This window comes from Miniopterus natalensis, chromosome 9, assembly GCF_054644295.1.
Source record: "Miniopterus natalensis isolate mMinNat1 chromosome 9, mMinNat1.hap1, whole genome shotgun sequence".
Lineage (NCBI taxonomy): Eukaryota > Metazoa > Chordata > Mammalia > Chiroptera > Miniopteridae > Miniopterus > Miniopterus natalensis.
Window position 1 is genome coordinate 404,805 of NC_142089.1, and position 23,559 is coordinate 428,363.

The following is a 23,559-nucleotide window of genomic DNA, read 5'->3' on the forward strand; positions in this document are numbered from 1 at the left end:
CTGGGGTGCCGCGCCCCCTGGGGCTGGAGGCGAAGGCCGGGCGGTTCCCCCCTCCGCCTCCCCTCCCCCGGGCGGGCGTGAAGGGGTCCGACGGGCGACGGCGGCCCAGCCCGGCCCCGCTTCCGCAGCTCGGGCGCCAGGGCGCCGCCCAGTCCCTTGGCCGCCGCCTCTCCCCGCCAGCGCGAGGCCTGCTTTTGCAGGGGTGGATTTCCTTTCCTTTTTTAAAGCAAACTCCCAAACTGTGCCTGTGGGAGGAAAAGTCAAACTTCAGTTTTTGTCCAAAGCCCAGAGCAGCCTCCGTGGGGAGCTGGGTTCGGCCGAGCCCGTGTCCTCAGGGCCGGGACGACCAGCGCACCGCGTCGCCGCCCTCTCGCTGGGGTCGCCTGGGATGGAGGGATCGCCCGATGGGCCTGCAGGGCGCCGGCTAGGAGAGGGATGCGGCGGCGCTCCTTGCAGCCCCGTGGGTGGCTCTGCCAGTGAGTCCTAGCAGTGGCCAGTGGCCAGGCCTGGTCATCCCCAGGCCCCGACCTAACTAAGCAACGACTGCTGGATGCGCCCACGGGAGGGCAGAAAGCCCAGGCTCCAGGCCCCGCTCTCCTGAGGTCACAGGAGGGCGCTGTACCCCCCTTCCAGGCGGGCTGCTTTAGTAGGGAGGTGCACCAACGTGCCTGCCAGCCCGCTTCTCCAGCTGCAGCTTCCGAGGCTGTTATGATTTGGTCGGAAGAGCGCACCACCTGGAAACTAGGTGCTGACCCTGTCGCTTTCACGTCTCCTTGGCAGTATGACTTCCATACACCTTTCTCCAGGCTCAGTGGCACCAGAAAGGCCATATCCAGTACCCTCTCACCTGCACCCAGGTGCTAGTCTGGGGAGAGCCAACAGTGGGCATTTAAGACAGGCCCCAAAAGCCCTGGAGCCGCAGCCCACCCAGGACTGGGAAACAGCCCCAAGATCCACCCTGCTCACCTGCACCACCATCTGTCCACCCACTTGCCACCCACTCTGAGGGGGACATGCCAGGGATGATGCTCCAGGTGCCTTGTTCCCGGCTGCACCAGCCTGACACCGTCCTGACAAACCAGTGTTCGTCAGGTGCAGGCTGTTTTGTGTTTCTCACACCTTCCCTCCTTGCTCACAGGAAGCAGCCTTTGTCAGAACATGCAGCCGGCTGAGGCCCCATAGCCTTTGACAGAAGAGCAGGCGCACAGGAGCCTGATACAAAACACAACTTTAATGAGATCAGAGACGGCAGCGCAGACACACCACTAGAACGGGTGCTGCAGGCTGTGTGCAGTAACAAGCAAGCAGGACAAACTACAAATTCTTTAATGTTCCAAATATCCTGAGTAGAGAGAATTGTGTTTATTTAACCACATAAAATGCATATATAGGAAACCTCTATTTAGGAGCTGGTGGCCTGCACTCAGCATTGCAGATAAAAATATACGACTTTCAACACAGATCTAAATACCTTCACATTTAAAAAATCAAATTCTCTACACAAGTTTTAAGCTGACAGAATTCAAGTTCTGAGTTCTCATGTATAGCTTTCACTTGCATTAAACACATGTTTATTTACAACGTGGATAGAGAATAAGGGGCTATTAAGGCCATTTTCTCATTGTGAAACACGGCAAATATGTACAGAAGTACAACCTAATATAGGCAAAGGTTCTCAAAGTCATTTTCTTGGTTTAACGTAATTGAGTATCGGTATGGGAGTGAAGACAGCCTGTCATTAGCACCGATCCACACCACCGGGATGTGCATTATCTACTTCTGCAGCTCGCTGCCACAGGGCTGTGGCCGAGATGGGCCCTGCGCTGGGACTGGTATGCACCTCGCCCAGGCCAACCTGAAGGGCACCTTGCCAGCCTCTTGATTCCATCTCCAAATTCATCACAAGGTCCAGAGTCAACCATTTACAGAAAGAGTCGAGCCACAGGTCAGTCATGCCAAGGTGTGAACGCCAAGGGTTGAAGGGCAGCCCTCCAGGACCTCGAGCCTCACCTCCGATGCCTGCTGTGTCCAGGGTGGTCCCGCTCATAGCGGTGGCCCGTTCGTTCATAAGACCTCGAACGCTCCCGTCGCTGATCTCTATAGTAATGACTTTTTTTCTTGTACTTTCCAGAACTATCTGCCCGCTCTCGTGAGCGGCTCCGAGAGCGGGAAGAGCTCCGGCTCCGAGACTTATGTGGTTTCTGGGTGGGGTACTTGCAGTCCTTGGACTTCCGATAGCTCCGCACCTTGGAGCCTTTGTAGGGGGCGCCGCGGTGTGCTTGTCTCGGTGGTGAGTCACTGCGGCTCCGTGAGCGGCTCTGGGACTTGGACCCTCCAGACGTCGAGCCACTGTCACTTTTCCTATGAAGGACACCACCACCAAGCGGGTGACCAACTGCCCCAGACACCTGAAGGGTGGCCACATCACCTCTGCACCTGGGGAAAACGCCCGCCCACCAGGTCAGGCCCCCCAGGCACATACCTCCTCTTAGGAGAAGCGGATCTCGATGGGGACCTCGAGTAGCTCTGCTCACGGCTCCGGCTCCCGCTCCGGCTCTGACTGCCTCGCCCCTTCGGCAAACTAAGAACAGAGAGTAGCAGTTACAGACCTGAGCTCCGCCAACCCCCACAGCCTCTGGGGAACTCAGACACTCACCCATTCACCGGACTGTCAGCCTTGGCTTTCTTCATGCCCTCCGTTTTCCTCTTGGTGCTCTTCACAGAGAGCGGGGAAGCCTTGTTCCCTTTACCTTCTTTGGGAGACTCCACTAGAACCAAGTACAAGAAGTTAAAACCTGACATTCAGAAAACGAAACAGGTTAGCAGAGCAACAGAGTACCACTTCTATGGGATTCATAGAGACACATGCTAATCCTAACTTCCTCCTCCCAACCTGGGACTCAGAACCTGAATATGCACTGAAGACACACAGAAGGGCCGCCAGTCCGGCTCAGCTGCCCTCAGAGACTGAGCACAGGCATCATGCTAACTGCAGGGTCTAACAACACAGCCTACCGCTCCAGTTCTATACAACCTGGTAGGCTAGGTAAACAAAACCATTTTGGAAAACCTGTCCATAGCCTTTGCTAACAAAACTGCAACAATGATGGAAGCAAACTCATTCAGGAGTCCTGTCCCATTTCAAAGATCACCAGGTGTTTGTTGAAGACTGGCGCCTGCGGTGCTCAGACAAGTCTTCTTGGAAGGGGGGGATCAGCCTACAGGAAGCACTCACCAGGCTTCGGGGCAGGCGAGAACCCCGAGGTGCTGTCCAGGGCAGGGGTGCCACCTGGCAGCAGGCCCCTGGCTTGTGCCTTTGCCTCATCCATGGCGTGCTTTCTCTTTTCCACCTCACTTTCCAGGTGTGTCAGATCAACCTAGAAAAGCCAAAGTCCATCTAGTCAGAAATAGATGCTTCTTCTCAAAGACAAATGCATTATGTTACATGGAAAAAATGAAGAACCTTTTTCCGAGTGTAAAGCTGCAGGATTTTTAAGCAGATTTCTTGAATTTCTTCTTCAGTTGCTCCAAACAAAAGAAACCAATGGGGGCGATTGGGCAAAGGAATCTGAAAACACAAATGCCATTGCATTATGCTTGTGCTTCATGGCAAACAAGGTCCTTGGTAACCAAGAAGTAGGCTTCTTATTGGCACCAAGGAGCATAACTTGAAGAACACTACGTAAAAGTGTTCTGGAGGCAGGAGAAAGGGTCTGACTGGACTCCTGTGGTGGCACAGCACTGACCTCCAGTGTCCGGGCAGCAAGATAAATGCAGGCACAGGCGATGCTCTCGGGTTGGAACCTCACAAACACATCTGTGCGAAGGCTGTCATTCATGTAATTCCTGAAACCAAATGCAAGAAGAATTGCAACACCCCGGTGACCCAGGACACCCGTCTGTGTTATCTAGGGAGGTGACTGCTCCTCTAAGGAGTCTACTGCTAGGACTGGAGCTGTACAGTCCCGTGACTCTCAAGTTCAGGGAAAACATTCTAACTACTTTTTCTGAACACAAGACAGGAAGATGGGGAAATTGTTGGCAAAAAAATTTTAAGCTGGCTGAACGTCAGACAATCCGTGTTGCTATGAAAGAGAACCAACTTTAACTTTACTTTTCCCTCTCAACTTTGGCCTGCTCTCATGCAAAGCACAATGCCTCAGAAAGAAATCAGCTATTGCAGGGGTGAGAAAGTACTTGATTAAAGAAATCTAAGCGCTCAGAATCCGTAGTGCAGAGAAACATGCAAACTCAATGGACTGCCGAGCACGAAGCTGTGAGGCTTTTCGGAGACAAGCCATCCTCCCCAACTCGTATTCCTCTTCCTTCCAGAGGGTTCATGGCCTGGCCTTCTTCCTCGGAGTCGCTCGGAAAGGGGGGCGTGCCCTGGGAGCATGGGAACATCATGCCGAGGAGGGCTCAGTGCCCAGAGGGCAGTCCTCTTCTCAGGCTTATCAAAGAACCGTTTCCAAATTGTCCCATTTCAACAAGGAGTCTTAAAATGAATATTCATAAAATCAGACAAAAGCAACAAAATACTACAACTTTCACCACAATCAGTACATTTAAAAACATTATCGTACTTTAGAAAATAGAGAAATACAAAACATTTGCACTTTTTAAAAGGTAAAGGGTTTTAAAATTGGCTACATTTAACATTTTCTTTCATATATATTTCTCTTAAGATTTAACAGACCAAAATCAGACTTCATATTAAATGTTATCAGTACTGCACACACATAGAGTTAACTCCATAAGAAAACAGTTGAACAGGTCATATATATTCACTGCTCCCAACATACCCCAATATGACACGCCTTAGTCAGGCAACCTCCACAGGTGAGCCAAATCATGCCGTGATTTGACTGATACACCCCCCCACCCCCGCCCCTGGTATCGTTGCTCCTAAACCCTGGAGAAGGAGACATACAAATCCACTCCGAGGGTTCTCAACGATAAATTCTACGTATGCCAACTGGCAGCACCTGGCTCTGGAAGCACTGGCTCCAGGCATCAGGAGGTAATTAAGGACAAGAATGGATGGCACCAAGGCCACATGAACCACAGCATTGCAAATGAACAGTTCAAACATTTTATACACATAACCATCATTAACTTTTTTGGTTCTAGTAAAAAATTTTCAATTCTCAAATAACGATAATATTAATCTATTAAACTTAAGTCCTTAAAACATATATTTATATTGCTATACTTGAAATGTTACAATATAAAGTGTCCATGGGGACAATATAAAGATGCAACCCTTTATAGAGTGTCAACACTTAGCTGCTGAAAAGAGCAGCTTTAGAACGTCCAGAAACAATGCCATAATCATGCTTAAGTCCCAATTCCCACCAGCCAATTCTTACAGCTTTCCACAAATTTTTTTTTCCAAAGAAAGGTATTGCATCTTTATCGCACAGGTAGGTACAGCAGTTCTAAAGGGACAAAATTCAAGTCAAAACAGTTACCAAGTCTAATCAGTACAATTACCAAAGCCCGACAGAGGGTTAGCAAGAAGCACAACCATCAGAGCCACAGCAGCAGTCGGCCAGCACTCTACTATCGTGAGCATACCACCATCTAGAGCCAGCCTTCGGTGGAGAGCCTGCACGGGAGTGGCTGAGGACGGCCGCTGTCCCTGCACCGAAGCGCTTGGACAGTAGAGGAGAAGTCTTAGTCACTTACCCTCAGAGGCTACCCTTTGATTGAAAGAGTACAGAAAAGAAAAGTCAAAATAGGTTCTCTATTAGACATAGCATAGCACCAGACAATTCAGGCAGCAAAAATATGACCCTTATAGACTTAACTCTGTGGAAAACATTCACAAAGTACCCAGCACTAAAAAGTTACTTCAGGATTCATTTCTAACATATGCATTAAAATCAGCCCCCAAAATTGTAGATAAACTTTATACCCCCTTCTCCCACAGGGTTCTCTTTAGGAGAGACAGCTAGGAGCAATTTCACAGGAGATACAGGACTAACTCCATGCTGGCACCCATGGGAAAGATCCTGGGGTGCCCAGTCAACATCCCCCACAGGAAGCCTACTAATTGCTCTTGGGGTAGGGGAAGTGTGGGCACCTTACCGTTACACCAGTGCCTGATATTTGGGAGGCTGGTTGGAATTTACATGGCAGGAACACTGGGCACTCAGACAACTCCAGCCCACAACCAAGTCATGGGACCGACTACCCACTGCCCAAGTGCCTCAAATCAACATATTCCTGCACTGCCCTGGCTGGTCTCATAAAACAAGGAAGGTCAACTCACCATGAGGTCTGGACCAGGTGTTGGTTACGCTCACACTCTAACACCTGAAGGTACATAACGATTATCTGGAAGATACGGGTCAGGCAGTTATTACCAAGAATCTTGGGAACCCAGAACTCAGATCTTGAGGGCGTCCATGCAGCAAATAAGAGTCTCATGCTACATCCCAGGGTGGCTCCTGGTCACACGCCCAGTGCACAGCTCAGCTGGAGGGGCTTTTGTTGACACGCCTGCTCCCTGACTTTGCAGCCGGGCAGCACAAGGCCCAAGCTGCCCCCACAGAAAAGGCCTTGTTTTTTCACACATTTTCACCAGTGAGATCAGCCTGCCCTAAACAGCTCTGTATCCAATCACCAATTTACACAAAACACGGTATGAAAATGCTCCCAGCAAATGAAGAAAAGCTCTTAAGCCTATGGTGAGTAATTAACTGAGATTCTGATTTAATGCCAGAAAATCAAATAAACGAGAAAAGGGGTGAGGAAACCCACCAATAAAAAGGGTTTATAAAAGCAAAGATGCAAACAGCAATCTCTTCTAAAACAAGCTCTGGGCCCTCGCAGAGTAGCTCAGTTGGTTAGAATATCGTCCCAATTCCCCAAGGTTGGGGGTTCAATCCTGGGTCAGGGCAACATGTAAGAAGCAACCAGTGATGCATAAATAAATGGAGCCACAAATCCACATTTGTCTCTCTCTTTTCCCCTTCTAAAATAAATAGGTAAAAATAAACAATAACAAAAAACAGCTTTGTGTTTGAGTGGAACAAAGAAGGAACCCAGAGTACCATACAGTAACCATGCTCCTCAACTGACACTCCCTGCAAAACTGTTCAGTTATGGGAGGAAATGAAGCCATTACTAAAGCAACCTTAGAAAATTAGCTGTTGAGCCCTGGCCGGGTGGCTCAGTTAGTTGGAGCACCATCCTGTGCACCAAGGTTGCAGGTCTGATCCCCAGTTGGGGTGCTTACAGGAGGCAACGGACCTATATTTCTCTCTCAAGTCAATTAAAACAAAACAAAACAAAACAAAAAAACACATATCCTCAAGTGAAGGTTAGTTTAAAAAAGAAAATTAGCTGTTGATAAACAAAAATATAAACTGACAGGTTCCACTTTTACAAGCTCATCACCATTTTTGAAGCTCAAGCTTATAAGATGCCACTTCCAAAACTATTAACGCACTACGAGAATTAACAGGTAACACGAGAAGACTGACGAGCAAAGAGCATCTCCAGGTCACAGCTATAACGGGAAAACCAAGTCAGGGGCACATTTATTCCTCTTCAGAGTTTTCCATCTGGGTGAGAACGGAGCAGAGACTTGGGTGGGCTCACGGGGCAACGGGGCCTCATACCCACCTTGTGAGGGTGCTTCACGTGCACACAGAAGCCCAGCTCTTTGAGAACTCGTCTTTCCGCCTTTATAATCTGGTTCTTTAAATTAACATACTCTTGGTCCAATACCAGAGGCACAGGTTTCCTACAAGACACAGCCCAGCAGGTCAAATAAAACTCTTTCAAATCCCAACTACCCCCAAAGGGAGAGAGTCTACTATAAACACCACAAAAGACATGTGGCAAGTTCACTTCCCTCAGCCAGTCTTCATCCAACCCGGCGCTGCCTCCTTACCCCTCAATAGCCTTCCCTTTGCTTCCGGAGAAACAACTCGGCAGACAGACCTCACCGCAGTGCTGAACGCACTCTGGCTAAGGGTGCAGGGTGCGTGCAGAGGATGAATGAAAATCCGAAAACCCAAAGGAAGCTCAACCTTCCTACAGTCCCAGGCTGTCTCCCGAAGGACTTCCATCAGCTCTAGGAAACCAGGAAACCAGCACCAGCAAGCTGTCCACAGCGCCCTGTCCTCCTTACCCGGGTCCCTGCAGGCATCAGCAGCTGGGGACCCCCTGGGCAAAGGCCCTCTTCTAGGGACGTTTAAAAACCTCACACCCCGAGTTTTGCTTCAGAAACATTAGTGTCACTCGATAAGTATACAAACGAGACAGACATTTATGAGACGTGGCACAGACTCACTTTTTCTCTCTCAGCTGTCGCAGGCGATGAAACACGTTCATGACATCCCGGATCCGCCTCGGAGCCTCTTCTATTTTGGAGGCCAAGTGGACGCAGGCCATTGACACGTGCTGAAATGTAAGCATTGCGACACAGAGGTTTGTTCCAAGGCCGATGGCCTCCAACAGCTTAAAGGCGACAAAGAGCACAGAGCAGGTGCACCCGGAGGAAGAGGGGACCCGCGGTCGGGCCGGGGGCTTCCCAAGCCCGGGAGAGCGGCCTCCGACCGGGAGGAAAGCGGAGGCTGGTTCCTGCGAGCAGCCGGGCAGGCAACCCACCCCGGCCTCCTCCCGACACAGCTCAGGGGAAAGGAACGCGGGCGGAGCCCTCACCTCCATGGAATGCTTCACGAAGGACTTGGTGTAGAAGAACCGCTGGAACAGCACCTGCCCCGTAGCCATAGCCACCTAGGAAAGACAAAGGTTGCCATCGTTTCAAACGCGCACAATCGGAGGTCTCGCGGGGCCCCCGACAGTGAAAAGACACGTTTTACAGGTCGACACGGGTCTTCGCGTCCGCTGCGGCGTCTCCCTCGCCACCGGCGGCGAAGCGCTGGGCCCGGGCCCGGGCGGGGACAGGACCGGGACCAGGACTGGGGCGGGGGTAGCGCCGGGCGGCCCCCCACCAAGGACAGGCCCCGGGGCGGGGACAGGGCCGGGCGGGTGCGCGCTGGCCTCGGCCCAGCACCAACAAAGGGCCGGCCGCCCCCCGCGCCGGCGCGGCGGTTACCTCGGCCCGCGGCTCGCGGCGGCGCCCTCACCTGCGGCAGGCGGAGCAGGATGCCGGCCGCCTGGATGAGTTCACAGCCCACCACGCGGAGGTCGGTCTCCGTGTCCGTGTCGAGACCGCTCGACATGGACGGCGTGAAGCGGAGCTTGTCGTCAGGCAGGAGGCAGTTCTCCAGGGTTATGAGCACCCCGGAGTACAGCCGGTCCCCAATCAGCACCCCCTGCGACCCGGGGGCTGTGCTCCCCGAGCCCGGGGTCCCGGCCGCTGCTGCTGCAGGCGCCGCGGGCCCCGGGGCCCCGGCCACGGCCGTCGCAGCCGCTGCCGCCGCCATTTTGTGCCGCCGACTCCTCTTCGGGCTCCTTCCCGGCAGGGCGGCTCCTCGCGACGTTCTATGGCCGCGACCGCCCCGCCCGGCCACGGGCCATTGGCTCTGCCGGCGGGCGGCCCGGCGACACCTTACGACTATTGGCTAGGAGACCTGCCCGTCATCCTCGCGGCCGACGCCGGAACCCGGCGCGGGCGGGGGTTGACTCCCTACCCAGGAGGCCGCACGGCGGCCGGGAAAGGCTGCGGTCTGCGCCCTGATCCGGAAACACTAGGTGCAGGTGCCACCCCGGGCCGTCCGGGCGCGTCGGCTCCTTTCTGGCAGAGGCGGGAGTTAGCCGGTCCCGCCCTGCAGCCCGGCTTCTTAGGGGCCCGGCTGTTCCCGAGGGGTGTGCGGGCAGTCCGCGGGCGGCGTGACCAGGCGGGACGGGCCCTCCCCCGGGGCGCACGCTGGGGTCTGCGGCGGCGTTTCTGCCGTGGGACGGCGCCCCAGGAGCCGGGTGGAGCCTCGGAGGTGTCTGAGGGTCGGCGCTGAGGACAGGTTAGCCTAGCGGAGCGTGCGGCGGAGCTCTCGCCTCTGCCGTCGGGAGAACCCTGCAGACGCCTCTAGGGGCAGCACCGAGCTCCACGGGGTGACTGCCCCGCCCTTAACTTCCTCTTCCGTTCTCGAATGTACTTCCTCCATTTTCCTCCGGGCGGAAACCTCCACTTGGCTGGCCGTGGATGCACGTTCCGGATTGCTATCTTTCCTCCCTCCCGGATAAATTATTTTTGCTAAATGAACACTTGGCCGACTTTTTATGTCCGGCATATTTGGGGCTCATCCAGGATCTCGAAAAGACTCCCCCATAGCTCCAGGGCTGGTGAGCAAACAGGTGTGGCGCTCACACGGGCCATCCAAGCTCCGTTTTTCTCCACGGCTCGGGAGCTAAGGGGTAAGCTCCCCTGGAACCGAGCTTCTGCTTTAGTGTTCTCAAGTTTCCTGGGCTTTATTCAGGATCTACTTAGAGGGCTCTTTTTTCTGTTTGCCTGAGTTAATACGTGGCAGCTGGTGTGGTCATTACTAGTTCTTAGTGAATCCAGGTTTTGGGGTACAAATGTTACCACCAGATCACCAGAGTTCTTCCCTTCAGAATAGAGTCAGAGACAAAACAAAATAATTGCGATTACAGGGAAGAGGAGTAGCTGGAAACATTGAATTCAATTTTTCTACAAAGCCCATGCCACCATGAGGAATGCACACCAGGAGGAAAGGCATGGGTTCCTGAAGGAATTGGGAGGGGCTCCAGGCTGGGATCCCCCAGAACCTGTTGTAAGGGGCTTGGACTTCACCCTACAAACAGTGGAAGCACTTGAGGTGTTGATACAATTATGAACTACTGATTCTACTGATCCTCCACTTCCTGGTTGGTTATATCAGGTGCTCTCTGGGTGTTGACTGCCAGCCTCTGGTGGTATTGAAATCACCTGACAGCCTGCTGCTGTCACATCTGTAGCAGAGGAGCAGATGCAATCCTAGTTGTGTTGCTACAGTTACCCCAAACTTTCACCAGGACTAATAGTGGGAAAGGAGGAATTTCATGTCTTAAAAACCCCAGCAAACAGCTTATCATTGGCTCTGCCTGGGCTGCTTGTCCATCCCCTGAACAGTGACTGGCCAGAGGAGAGGGAAAAGCTCATGGCTCTAGCCAGTCAGGGCCAGGCCCTGAAAGGGAAAGGGGTCCAGTGGTTGGAGGGGGAACAAGTGCTGGGAGCCCACAGCTGTCTGTCACATCCTCACCATCCTTTATAGAGGTAAAAGGCAGCTCCTCCACAGCAGTGCAGTGTGCTCACACCACACACCAAAGGGCTCGCTGTATCTTCCACCCTGTTGACCAAACAATGGCCATTTCCTGGTGAGTGAGTGCACTGAGCACCTTGTGCACACAGCCAGGCAATGTACTAGATGCAACAAAAAAAGAGCAAACAAGACTCATCCCCAACTTCCAAATGCTTCTGGTCTAGTGTCCATCATTACACACAGTGACAAGGGCCAGGAGGGGTGTTGACTGGAGCCAGAAGAGACATTGGCCTACAATGAAGATGGAGAAAAGGGGAAAGATAACCAGGCAGTAGGTGGCCAGGACTTGATTGGCTCTGGATGGGGGTTGGAGGTGGGTGTCGAGTCTTAGGAAAAAACCCAGAAGCACCTCCAGGGGACTGCTAGCAAAGGACGGAGGATGGTGTCACCACAGGACCCACCATGGGAGCATTAAGAGTAGGGTAAGACAGGTGTGCGTTGCCAGATAAATGCAGGAGTCACCAGCAAGCCGTGAATGCTACTGTGGGCCTGCAGAGCTTCCCTGGGGCAGAGACCTGGAGAAGAGTGAGGGAAGAGGGAAGGGAGTACATGGTCCTTGGGGGTTGAGGGCTGACAGTATCCATTGGATTTGGTTCCAGAAGATGGCTTTGGTGAGAGCCATTAGGGCCTACTGCAGACTCAGTAACAAGCTAGAGGTGAAAACCAGAGTGGGGCCGAGAGGAAGGAGAGCACACTCCAGAGGTGGGTCTCACAATACAGATGAGAGAGGCTGAGAGTAGAACTAGCTCCCAAGAAGGCAAAGAGGAAGCCCTGGCCCTGAGCAGGAGGGAGCACATCCTACACCTCCTCTGGGTGGTAGTGGCAGAGAAGGGGTGGGGGAGGGGGAGCCAGACTGCAGGGCTGCTGTGAGGCCCTCAGTGGAGCGAGCATGCTGGGATCCTATTCCTGGGCTTCACTCTGGGTTCAATAAAGTCAAGTGTTTGGGGGAGGGATCACCCCAGATGATCCTATGGTTGCCCTGCCTGTGGAGGCTAAGGTGAGTTAGACCAGAAGAGCCACCCTGCCTGCTGTCCTTCCTGGGATGGGGAGTGAGGGAGACAGTAGGGAAACAGGCTGGCATCCAGAATGGCTGAAAAGCAGAGCCACAGGGTTCCTGCTGGAAAGGCTGGAAGGACAGAGGGCGAAGTCAAGCATAGGTAGGTCCAGAGGTGACCTTGTGTGCTAGCTGGGCACCCACAGCACCGAGGGGAGCCAGGGTTCAGAGTTCTGGTGCAAAAACTCCACTTGCAGAAGGGGATCCCAGGTTCCGAGAGGAAGGTACCTGTGCTTGACTGACCCCTAACCCTGGCAGCCTTTCCTCCCACACTGCCATAGACAATGAGCACCAGAGGCAGAACACACAAAGGTGTGTTTGCTTGATGCCAGAGGACACAACTCAAAACGCTGACCACCACAAAAGCTTTATTTATACAACCTATATGAGATGTTTCCAGTCTGTCCCAAGGACAGACAGGCCTTTCTCTCATTCCCATTACTGAAATGTAAATTAACACAATTACAAGTCAAGCTTACCACATTTTTGGCAAACGATTCTTAGCTGCTGTTTTAATTATGATCGGGGGAAAACACCTCCTCCTAAGACACTGGGCTGCAGAGGGCAGGTGGTGTCAGTGTCTTCCTTAGGGGTACTGTGCCACTCTGGAAAATATACCTTCAGGCTCCTTCCCATCCCCCAAGGCAGCAGCAAATCCTTCCTGTCGCCTCCTTTTGGCCAAAGCAGCCAAGGATTTAAAAGTCTTTGGTTCATAGATGGCCAGATCAGCCAGTACTTTCCTGTTGAGCTCCACCTGGCACTGTGAAGAGAATTAGAGCTTGTTTCAGCATCAGAAATGCATTTTCCAAAGCAGAAGAGAATGCCACTGAGCTCCTGTAACAGGGCATAAGCTGGAACACCTCAGAGCACATCCTGCACCACTCCAGGGCAGGCTCTGCCTTCACAGGACACACACTCTGTTGGGGAGGTGAGTGGAGGGGAAAAGGGAGTGGTGAATCCCATCCAAGCAAGATGCTGGAGGACAACAGTGGACAAGGAAGGGAGGTCTTCCCTGCTGGAGGTGGCTGGAGGTGACTGGAGAGAAGGTTGGCACCCAGTCCTGATGCCAGAAAACCAAGGACCCTGTTTGGGGTAAACGGTCATCACCCAGACAGAACTATTTCTTTGGGCCTGGGATAAGCCTTGAAGTCAGTCAGAAGAGGAAATAACAATTCCCCTTTTACAAGACAAGAGCGGAGAAAGCAGGAACCAAAACCGGGCAGTCCCAATTCCCATGAGACAACCAAACCAAGTCATCTGCCAAGCAAAACTGCAGGTGACTTCAGAAAACTAAGGCCCTGGCTGGTGTGGCTTGGATGGGCACTGTCCCATGCACTGAAAGGCTGCTGCTGATCCTATTCCCCATCAGAGCACATGCCTGGGTGGTGGGATTGATCCCCAATGGGGGGTGTGCAGGAGGCAGCCAGTCAGTGTCTCTCACATCCATGTTTCTCTCCCTCTCCCTTCCTCTCTCTCTAAAATCAATAAAAACATAGTATTTAAAACAGCCCAGCCTGGCCGGGCATGGCTCAGTGCTTGAGCGTCGACCTAGGATCCAGGCAACTGGGGTTCGATTCCCAGTCAGGGCACTTGCCCAGGTTGCGGGCTCGATCCTCAGTCAGGGGCATGCAGGAGGCAGCCGATCAATGACTCTCTCATCACTGATGTTTCTATCTCTCCTTTCCTCTCTCTGAAATATATACTAAAAACATATATATATATGTATATATTTGTGTGTGTGTGTATATATATATGTATATATATGTGTGTGTATATATATATATATTTAAAACAAAAAACTGAGAAGCAGAAGTGAGGTGGGATGGTTCCATGCATTATATGCAGGAGGGGAACCTGCTCTACCACCTGAGACCTGTGTTCCCTGGGCAAAGTCCTTCTCCTTTCTGAGCCCAGTTCCCCAGCAGCAACCCAGGGATCTTTGTAAAGTACCAAAGACAGAAACTAGTACAAGGTAGAAGCACAATACCCACCCCCTCAGGAAATAGCAAAATCACCAGATAAAACAATTAGCAAGATTTCCTGACATGCTGACACTACTGCCTCCAAGACATTTTCCCTCCTTTCTGATGGTATGAGTTTCGACTCCTATCTGCCACCTCATCAGAACTCATTCAGGGTAAAAACTGTGAAATTAAACTTTAAAGTTAAAGCCAAGTTTTTCTGCCTTTTCCCCTTGATGGGGGAAACACCAGTGTTTGTGTCTTGCTCATTTCCAATTCTACCACCAGGGTAAGGGCAGGCTAGTGTGGGGAGTCCCCGCATCTACCAGAACACCCACAGAACAAAAGCAGTGTTCAGGTGCCAACACTGCGCAGCTGTGCTGCGGGGCCATGCCAGCTGGGCCGGTCTCCATAGACAGTCAACATCTTGACAGGACCACATCCTCAACCGTACCTTAATTAAGTTGGCGATGAATGCTGGGTACTTCAAGCCGTGTTCCTGGGAGGCAGCTGTAATTCGATTAATCCAGAGCTGAAATAAAAAAATACTGAGATGCTTAAGAACTAGTTGTACGTTATATCCACACCTCCCAACAGAGGTTCTGAATAAGCTAGGATTTTTGGTAAAAGTAAATAATGTTTTCTATTCAAGCAAACAGGCTTGTAATACAAACAGCAGCAAGCAAACGTTGGTGCTCTTCATCTAAATGCCAGCTTCTTTCTCAATAAGAAAAGTGGCCTGCAGTGAGGTTGAATTAAAACTCCACTTTTAGCCCTAACCAGTTTGGCTCAGTGGTGAGAGCATCAGCCCCCAGACTGAAGGGTCCTGGGTTTGATTCCAGCCAAGGGCATGTACCTCGGCTGCAGGCTTGATCCCAGACCCCAGCTGGAGCCATAGCAGGAGGCAACCAATCGATGTGTCTCTCTCTCATCTGTTTCCCTCCCTCTCTTTCCCTTCCACTCTCTCTGAAAAAGCAGTGGAAAAAACATCCTCGAGTGAGGGTAAAAAAACAACACAAAAAACCTACTTTCAGGCACCGAGAACACAGATGAGCGACAGACTGTAGCAGACAGGGCTCAGAGTGTGGAAAGGATCCATGTGGTGAATTACAGCAGTCAAGGTTGAGTGCACCCTGGGGCTGCAACACTGGCCCTGGGGCTTCGGGGAGGAGAAAAGCTTGAGGGAAGAGCAGGGCTGGGGGTAGGAGAGCTGCAGGGTGTTCCAGGGCAGGGGAGTCAAGGCTAGGGGGCGAGCCAGGAAAATCTGGAAGGATGAGCCAGTGATGCAAACGCTTGAGTGGATCTGTTCTTTTAAACAGGGGAATCTTTTTTTTCTTTAATCCTACCCGAGGAAATTTTCTTCCACTGCTTTTCAGAGAGAGTGGAAGGGGGAGAGAAAGACAGAAACATCGGTGTGAGAGAGACACAGTGACTGGTTGCCTCCCGCATGCGCCCCGACTGTGGTGGAGGACCGAGCCTGCCACCGAGGTCCCTGCCCTTGACCAGAACTGAACCAGAGACGCTCCAGCCCTCAGGCGGGCGCCCTAACCACGGAGTCAAGCCGGCCAGGGCAAGGGACACTCTCTTAAGTCGTTCTTTACTGGATGTTAAACACCTCGCTGGCCGGCTATTTCGAGCCAGCTACTTCTGCATCCTGACGGTTCAGCAAGGTGCCAATGCGAGTCCACTTTCTTCCCCTGCTTCAGTGGTTCTCGTTTAGATCGTGCATCAGAATTACCCATGGGTTTGTTAAAGCAGCTCGCTGAGCCCACCTCCAGTGTTTCTGCTTCAGGGGGCGCAGGTGGAGCCTGAGAACCTACACTTCCAACAAGCTCGCACCAGACGCTGCCGCTCTACGGGAACTCTCCCCACCCTGGGAGTCTCTGCTGCTGTGGCAGCAAATGCGCGCGCGCCAGCTCTTCACAGCGCATTTGAACAGATGCCCCGCTGGGCCTCGGGGGCACCAGGGGCTGCACCACCTCCACCCCACGCCGAGAAAACCCAGAGGCGAAAACAACAGAGCTGGGAGCAGAGGCCACTCCGCAGAGACCCACAGGATGGGGACGGGAGAGCTCATCCCGCTGGGACCCTAAATCTACGGCTAACGAAGCGTATCTGATTTTAAAAAGTCGGAATTACGCCGCCCCCCCCCCCTTATACACCCGGCCCTACTTACATAGTGTTACTGATCTGGACCCGGGGTCGCAGAAAGACCCCTCGTGAAACCTACATTCTAGTGGGGGCGGGGACGAGCAATAAACCACCAACCAAATAAAACACGGTGCACGGATGCGGAGTTCACGCGGGTGCTGAGCGGCGCTGACCTGAGACCCGGGCGCCTCGCGGAAACCCAAGTGCAAGCGCTCGGGAGGCCGCAGGTGCGCGGGGGTGGGGGTGGGGGGGAGTGGTCGGAGGCGAGACCGCAGTGACCAAGGCGGCAGGAATCGCCTTTCCCTACGAGTGGGGAAGTCACCCGGGGTCTCAGGGGGAGGGACGAGTCACAGCAGCCACAGCGGGATGTCTGGGCGGAGCAGGGACAGGGCCGGGGGGCTCCTGCGGGAGTTTGGGGTGTCAGGTGTGGGGAGGAGAGGAACGAAGGCACTGAGGGTGGTGCTGAGGTTTCCGCCCCGGCGGGGAAGCCAGGGGTGCGGGGTTTGGCTGCAGCGGCGCCGTCGGCCCGGGCGGGAGGCGGGCCGGGCCCCTCGGGAGCCAGGAGCGGGGCGGGACGCCGGGTGCCCCGGGTCAGGCTCACCGTCCTCAAGATCCTCCTCTTCAGCCTCCGGGCCTTCGTGCTTTTCACAAACGCTCTGGTCACCGCCCGGACGGCCAGCCGGTAGCAGCGGTTCTTCCTTCCCCGGAAGTGCTGGGTCAAAAAAAAACGGAAAAGGAGGGTTGTCGGCGGGGCCCGCAGGCTCCCGGGGCGCGCGGCGGGCGGGCGCGGGCACTCACCCGCGCGTGCTTCAGCACCTCCTGGACCCGCCAGTAGCGGTCGGTGACGCGGCTCCGCAGCCAGAGCTGCGCCGTGAGGAAGACCATGGCGCCCCGGGCTGGCGGCTCCGCACGCGCCGCGCCGCCGCGCCCGAGCGCTTCCGGGTCAGCGCCGCGCCGGGAACTTCCGGGTCACTGCGCGTGCGCCCGCGCCGCCCGCTGCCCCGCTCTGGTGCGCGTGCTCTGGTGCGTGCGCAGCCTGCAGGGATTTCCCGTCCACCCCCATCCGGACGCGGGCGTGGAGCCGAGGGCGGCGGACGGGGCGGCGCGGGAGCAGGTAGCAGCCCCGCGGCGAGGAGCGCGTGGGTGCGAGGCCGGCCGCCAGTGCGTGAGCCCGGGCGCGTGCGGGGAACAGCAGGGCTCGAAGGCCACGCGCTGTGCGGTTCCCGCCCACGGAACGCCCGGAATAGGCGGACCCGCGGGCCCCAAGCCCAGCCGGACGGGGTGGGTGCGCGGAGAGTGGCCGCCAGGGGGCAGGGTTTCCTCTGAGCGCTGACAGGTTCTGCACCGGGACAGTGGGGGCGGGGCATAAGCGCCCAGAATTGGACCCGCTAAAACGCTTAAACCCGTACATTTTACATTCTGCGTATTTCACCACAATAAAAAGTAGGGGGGGGGGGGCATTAAATTAAGTGCAATTTCTTTGTAACGTTTTGTCTGTAAGTCGTAGAAAAGTTGTAACACGGTTGAAGGAACCCCCGAAGTACGCTTTCCCGAAAGCACCGACTTCACACTTTGTTCCATTTTCAATCATTCTCAGTAAATGTTTATAAACACGTCAGCGGGGGTTTTCTGGATCGTTTGGAAAGAAGATGGAGACACCAGAAGACTGCACTGTGTATTTCCAGCGGGAAAGGCGAGGCGGGGCAGGGGAACTGTTTTTGGACTGGTTGGTCTGAGCCTCTGGGGGGCCTTGCTGCATAGGGGCCGCCTCTAGCTGTCTGGTACCTGGCCCAGGTGATTTAGCAATTTTAGCTGATGCGTGGGCTCTAGGTTCCAGGGGAGCTGTAAGTACTGTGGCCGTGGGTTTGGCCCTGTAATTAATGGATACAAACAGACAAACACTGAATTTAAGAGAGCAAGAGCACCCTCAGGTACAGAGAAAGCAGCTGAGCGTGACACCCCCACAACGGACAAAGGGGAGACCATGAGCTTTGAATCAAATCTATGGCCACGACTCAGTCTCGCCACCAAAGATTTCGGAGAAGGCTGGAGCTGCGGAGGTGGTGAGCCCCTGGGAGCCAGTGGGGCAGTCCCAGGTCAGGCCAGAGGCCCATTGCTGGAGCTCGAGGCACTGCCCCCTGCTCCTCCAGGAGCTCTCAGCTGTTCTCCCCTCCACCTCGGCAGGTGGCCTCAGCCCAGAAGAGAGGAGCCTGGCACACTCCCAAGGCTGTGGGAGCCTGGAGCTTCCTGTCCTGCGCTGGCTATTCGGGCTCAGGCCCCGGGGGCTATGTATCCCTAGCAGTCAGTCTGCTCCCTGCAAAGGGTGGGCTGTACCTGGGACAGGCCCCCCTCAGACACCAGGTCCTGGGCCACCTCTCCCCACTGCGTTCTCAGGGCAGGATTGGCTCCTCGGCTCAGCAAAAGCTCTGCGGCGGGGCTGTGGCCACGCTCCACAGCGAGGTGCAGGGGCGTCTTATGGAGCCAGCCAGTAGCGTTGACCTGTGCACCCCTGTCCAGTAGGTGGCTGGCGACTTCCACATGGCCTCCTCGAGCTGCGTGGTGCAGGGGTGTGAGGTCCAGTGAGTCTCGAGCATCCACCTCAGCTCCGGAGGATGCCAGTAACTGGACAGCAGGCAGGTGTCCACCAGAGGCAGCCCTATGGAGTGCAGAGCGTCTGTGCCTGTCCTTGAGGCTTGGGTCTGCCCGGTGGTCAAGCAGCACCTCCATAACCTGGAAGAGAAGGGGAGGACAACGCAGGGGCCAGCCTTGGCACAGGCAGGCGAGAGGCTGGAGCCACCGTGCCATTTGCCTGACCCACACTCCATCTGGCCTGAGTCACCTAACTGCCTCTTGCTCAACACTGCTTCCCCGTTTGATAAGTGAGCCAGCGCCTGCAGCACCCTGGAGGGGCTCTGCTTAGGGACTTACTTCCACTTGTTCTAATCATCTTAGATCAAATTCAAGACTTGCAGCCACCTGCTGGCCCGCACGCTGTCTGGGGGCTGGCTGGACTCAAGCACACGCCTGGTGCCCAATAAATATTTGTTGCCTCCGGTCACCAGGATAAAGTCCGAACGCCCGGCCAGGCTTCCTCCCCCGGGTGCCCTGCTGGCCGGCTCCTCCCCACCATCCCCCAGCCCTGCAGCCTTAGGCGGAGAGGGTGGTGTTTCCTCCGCCTGCCTGGGGGTCCGCCCCGTCTGCGCGCTCCCCGCACCTGAGTTGGATGGTGCAGCCCCTGGGGTGGAAGCGGCTCCCCTGCACCCGCCCCAGCACCTGGGGGTGAGGCCCGGACGTACCTGCCGGTGGCCCAAACCGGCGGCGACGCTGAGCGCGGTGGCCCCGGCGCTGTCCCGCGCGTCCACCTGCGCGCCGCAGGCCAGGAGGAGGCGCAGCGCCGCCGTGCGCCCCGCCGCGGCCGCCACGAGCAGGGCGCCGTCCAGGCCCGCACCGCCTCCGCCTGCGGCCGCCAGCAGCTCGAGCACCGGCAGCCGGCCGCCCGCCGCCGCCCAGTGCGCCGCGGTCCAGCCGCGCGCGTCCGCGGCCGCGGGGCCCCCGCCCGGCGCGCCCAGCAGGAGCCCGGCCAGCAGCGTGCGGCCCAGCGCGGCGGCGCAGTGCAGCGGCGCCAGGCCGGCCCGGGAGCGCGCGTCCGCCGGGGCCCCGCGCCGCAGCAGCAGCCGCGCCGCCTGCGAGTGCCCGCGCCACGCGGCCTCGTGCAGCGCCGTGCGCCCCGCGCCGTCGGCGGCCCCCGCGGGCGCCCCGCGCCGCAGCAGCAGCCGCACCAGGGGCACGTGGCCGCGCAGCACGGCCAGATGGAGCGGGGTCCTCCCCGCGCTGTCCCTGCGGGGCGCGACAGCTGCGTGGGCGGGGGGGGCCCTGCCCCGCCTGGTGAGGGGAGCGCGGGCCTCCCTCCCCAATTCGGGGAAGGGCCTGGGCCTGGGGAAGGGACCTGCTACTTCACGCACGAGGGACCTCGCGCTCAGCGAAGGGACCTCTGCCCCCCCCCAAACCCTGTCCCGCCCTGGGGCTCACCTCTCCTCCACACTGGCCCCTTGCCGCAGCAGCTGTGTCGCGAGGCCTAGGTGACCCCTCCACACGGCCTGCAGCAGGCGACCCCAGGCCTGTGGGACACCCGGGCCCTCTGCCCCCGTTCCCAGGGCCCCCTCAGAGCCCAGCTCTATCCATCTGAATTCCTGCTCTGCCTCTGCCTCTGCCAGGTCCTGCTTCCCAGGCTCTGAGCTCCCAGGTGTCACCTGGAAAGAACAGGAATCCTATACGGATGCTGGAGGCCCCCAGCCAGTCCCAGCCCACCTGTGTGTCGTCCCGGTCCCCCCACCCAACATAGACCCCCCCTTATCTTCTCCCCAGGGAACCAGGCCACCAGTTAGTCTTACCCCTAGAGGGGACTCTGTCCTCTGGCTAGGGGTCGTCTCCATGGGGATCCTGGTCCAGCCACAGCCTGGCTGCCCTCTCAGGAAACTCCGTCTGAAGGTGTGGAGGTGGGAGTGTGGGCTCAGGGAGGGCTGGAAGGCTAGACCTGCAGTGCCCTGGGGGGGGGGGGGTAAGAACTGCCTCCTGCTGCCTCCTGGGCCAGGCTAAGGTCTACTTCTCCAGTTTACCCAGAAACTTAAGAAGAGGTCCTGCCTGGTGGCCACAGCCCCTGCCCCAGCACTGTCCTCCCCAACCTACTGCCAGGGCCCCCGGGGCGACAAAGGCCAGGCAAGCAGGAACACGCCCGCAGACCACAGCTCCTCCAAGGAGCACAACCTGTGATGTGCCTGGACTTGCCTCTGCCCTCCCCCCAGGTAGCCACATGCTTTCCTATGGGTCCCTCCCTCAGGCCCTGCCCCTCACCCCCACTCCTGTCCCTGCTGACTAAGACCACCTCCCCGCCGGAGCCTTGCCTCTCGCCTGATTCCGGGCTGGGGAGGTGGACAGGGGGAGTTGGGACCCTTCCCTCCCAAGCCAGGCAACCTGGATAAGGGTATCTGGGGTAGGAAGCCCCTTGAGGTGTTGAGGAAAGTCAGCCACTGGGCAGTAAAGGGAGGGAGCCAGGCAAAGGGAGCATTTTTAGGACAGGAGACTAGAAGCATCTGGAAATGGTGTTGCAGAAAGGGGCCTGAGTAAGGCTTGCAGCATGAGTGACCTTGATTCCCAGCCGGGGGCAGGGTGGTCAGGTGGGGGCTGGCCCTGCCTTCCCATCCCCCAATCCCTGGGGAAGGCCTCCTGACCACAGAAGGAGGTGGTGCTCCTGCTGCCTTGTGTGACTGTCCACCAGGCAGCAGTGAAGCTCCCACCCCAGCCCCCACCCCCAGGTTCCCAGAGATGAGGAGGCCTGTGGGCCCTGTCCTGTCCCCCAACCAGAGGCGAAACAGAGCCTTGGCCCCTCCCCCACCCCCCTACAGAGCAGCTCTTCCAGGTGCCAGGTCCAAAGGGGGGTCTCCAGGCAAGAGGTGAAGGACCCTAACTCAAGCCACAGAGACCTCACCCCATGATCCCCAGTCACTCTGCTCAGTTGTCACATCCCCAGAGGGGCCCTCCAGCCTGACCACCAATCTGAAGCAACCTTGTCTCTGACCCTGTTTTTTTTTCTTCTTAGCACTGATCTCTCCATGAAAGAATCTGCTTTATTTTAAATATCTGCCTTCCTCTCCTAGAATGAGAGGCCCGTGAGGGCACATCCATCACACAGGCTGGCAGATTCAGCCGTAAAGAAGCCAGCACTCTGGGTGGGTTCAGACACTTTACCGCTCAAGTAGCCAAAAAAAGCAAAGGAGCAGAAGTGTCAGCTCCCCATGTCCCCTGTACCCCAGGAAGACACTGAAAAGAAAGGGCCAGATCACAGGTGGCACCCTGTTGTTGAGGACCCACTACATGCTACAGGTGTACCCTGGGGCCCAGTGGACTGCCCCATGCCCCGTTAGAGCCAGGGGAGCGTAGGAATGCCTATTGGCAGCCTTCCCATGTTCTGCCATGGCCCAGGTGCCTCTGTAGGTTCACACAAGGCCATCAGGATGCCCACACAGAGCCATGCCCTCTGCCGGCCTCACTCACTCACCACTATATCCACAGGGTCTAGAGCAGTGCCTGGCACCCAGTGGGAGCTCAGTGAGTATTTGTAGATGACCAACCTGAGGAGAGGGTGGGGCTAGAAAGGAGATGAAACAGGTATCCTCACTCAGTACTCTCTATCCCGACATTACCGTTTGCAGCATTTTAACCCCACATTCACTGTCTGATTAAATAAATAGCTACTATAAGACCTTGACCTGTGTGAGCTGTGTTTGTCCCTGGCGACAGGGCATGGCCTGAGCCTCAGGGGAGGCTCCGTTGTCCTGATGGGGCCTGTTGCAGGCAGGCTTGTGTTCCTTAACGGTGCCCCCGCTGTCACTGTCACTTCCCCCACTCGTAGGTGTCTGAAGGGAGCTAGTGAGCCTGAGAGGCCTGAAACGCATTAGAAGAAAAATCGGAGGGGAAAGGTCACAGCAGAGGTGTGAAAGGGAAATGTGGGTACCTGATGCCCATGGCCTCCTGTGCAGCTCACAACCTGCTCACTAGCTTAAGTGTCAACTCACTATGCAAGGAGACCCAGGGGGTCTGAGAGGTCCCACGGACCCTCTCAACAGCATTAGGATGTAGGCACCCAGCATCTTCCATGTTTTGTCGAGGCAGACAGGGGCTGGATTTGAAGATGAGGGGACCAGCAAGGGCTAGGCCTGGGAAGTGGGGTGGATGGTGACCTCTATGTGGCAGCTCCTGATGGGGCAGTTGTCGGAGTAAAGACCTACAAAATGACATCATTGTGGGGGGAAACTTGGAGGGGGAGGGCGGGACCAGGATGGAGGAGGGCCCCAGTGCCAGGCTGTAGGGACAGCTGTGCAAGTCCTGACCAGAGCACACGGGAGCTGGCTAACAGAGCTGTAGTTGCCCAGCAAAGAAAGACCCAGCCTGGCAGTGGGGAAAACTGAGGCAGTGGTGTGGCCCTGGAGACTGATGGTCAGGGCTGGACCTACCTGACCCAGGGTCCTGTCCTTCAGCTGGGTCCATTATTTGGTTGCTGGGGTCTGAGAAGGAGTCTGACGTGAGGATCTAGAGCTGACCCCGGGGGTCTCAGTCGCCGTCTGACTACTGCCGGGAGCCCACCAGGCCCGTTGCCTTC

At 56.0% G+C, this 23,559-nt stretch overlaps 3 protein-coding genes across 4 annotated transcripts; all 3 read right to left on the minus strand.

The window, feature by feature from the left end:
• Positions 1–1,211: 1,211 nt before the first annotated feature.
• CCNL2 (cyclin L2) lies at positions 1,212–9,404 on the minus strand. Of its 2 annotated transcripts, XM_087820053.1 has the most exons (11): positions 9,105–9,404; positions 8,677–8,751; positions 8,306–8,415; positions 7,633–7,753; positions 6,275–6,339; positions 3,747–3,846; positions 3,464–3,568; positions 3,236–3,377; positions 2,657–2,768; positions 2,483–2,581; positions 1,212–2,361 (listed from the first exon to the last, which is right to left on the minus strand). In XM_087820053.1, exons 1-11 carry the CDS (start codon positions 9,402–9,404, stop codon positions 2,007–2,009), a joined length of 1,584 nt encoding a protein of 527 aa, XP_087676179.1. In that variant the 3' UTR covers positions 1,212–2,006. The 2 variants fall into 2 exon arrangements, with proteins under 2 accessions (XP_087676179.1, XP_087676180.1); XM_087820054.1 differs by lacking the exons at positions 1,212–2,361; positions 2,483–2,581; positions 2,657–2,768; positions 3,236–3,377; positions 3,464–3,568 and having other exon boundaries at positions 3,841–5,702.
• A 3,238-nt stretch (positions 9,405–12,642) lies between these two features.
• Positions 12,643–17,314, minus strand: MRPL20 (mitochondrial ribosomal protein L20). Its single transcript, XM_087820744.1, has 4 exons — positions 17,202–17,314; positions 17,005–17,115; positions 14,707–14,784; positions 12,643–13,051 (listed from the first exon to the last, which is right to left on the minus strand). The coding sequence occupies exons 1-4, from the start codon at positions 17,286–17,288 to the stop codon at positions 12,878–12,880; spliced, it is 450 nt and encodes a 149-aa protein (XP_087676870.1). The 5' UTR covers positions 17,289–17,314; the 3' UTR covers positions 12,643–12,877.
• An 825-nt stretch (positions 17,315–18,139) lies between these two features.
• Positions 18,140–22,925, minus strand: ANKRD65 (ankyrin repeat domain 65). The gene is made up of 5 exons (XM_087820300.1): positions 22,915–22,925; positions 22,459–22,531; positions 20,433–20,671; positions 19,700–20,240; positions 18,140–19,133 (listed from the first exon to the last, which is right to left on the minus strand). The coding sequence occupies exons 1-5, from the start codon at positions 22,923–22,925 to the stop codon at positions 18,699–18,701; spliced, it is 1,299 nt and encodes a 432-aa protein (XP_087676426.1). The 3' UTR covers positions 18,140–18,698.
• Positions 22,926–23,559: the final 634 nt, after the last annotated feature.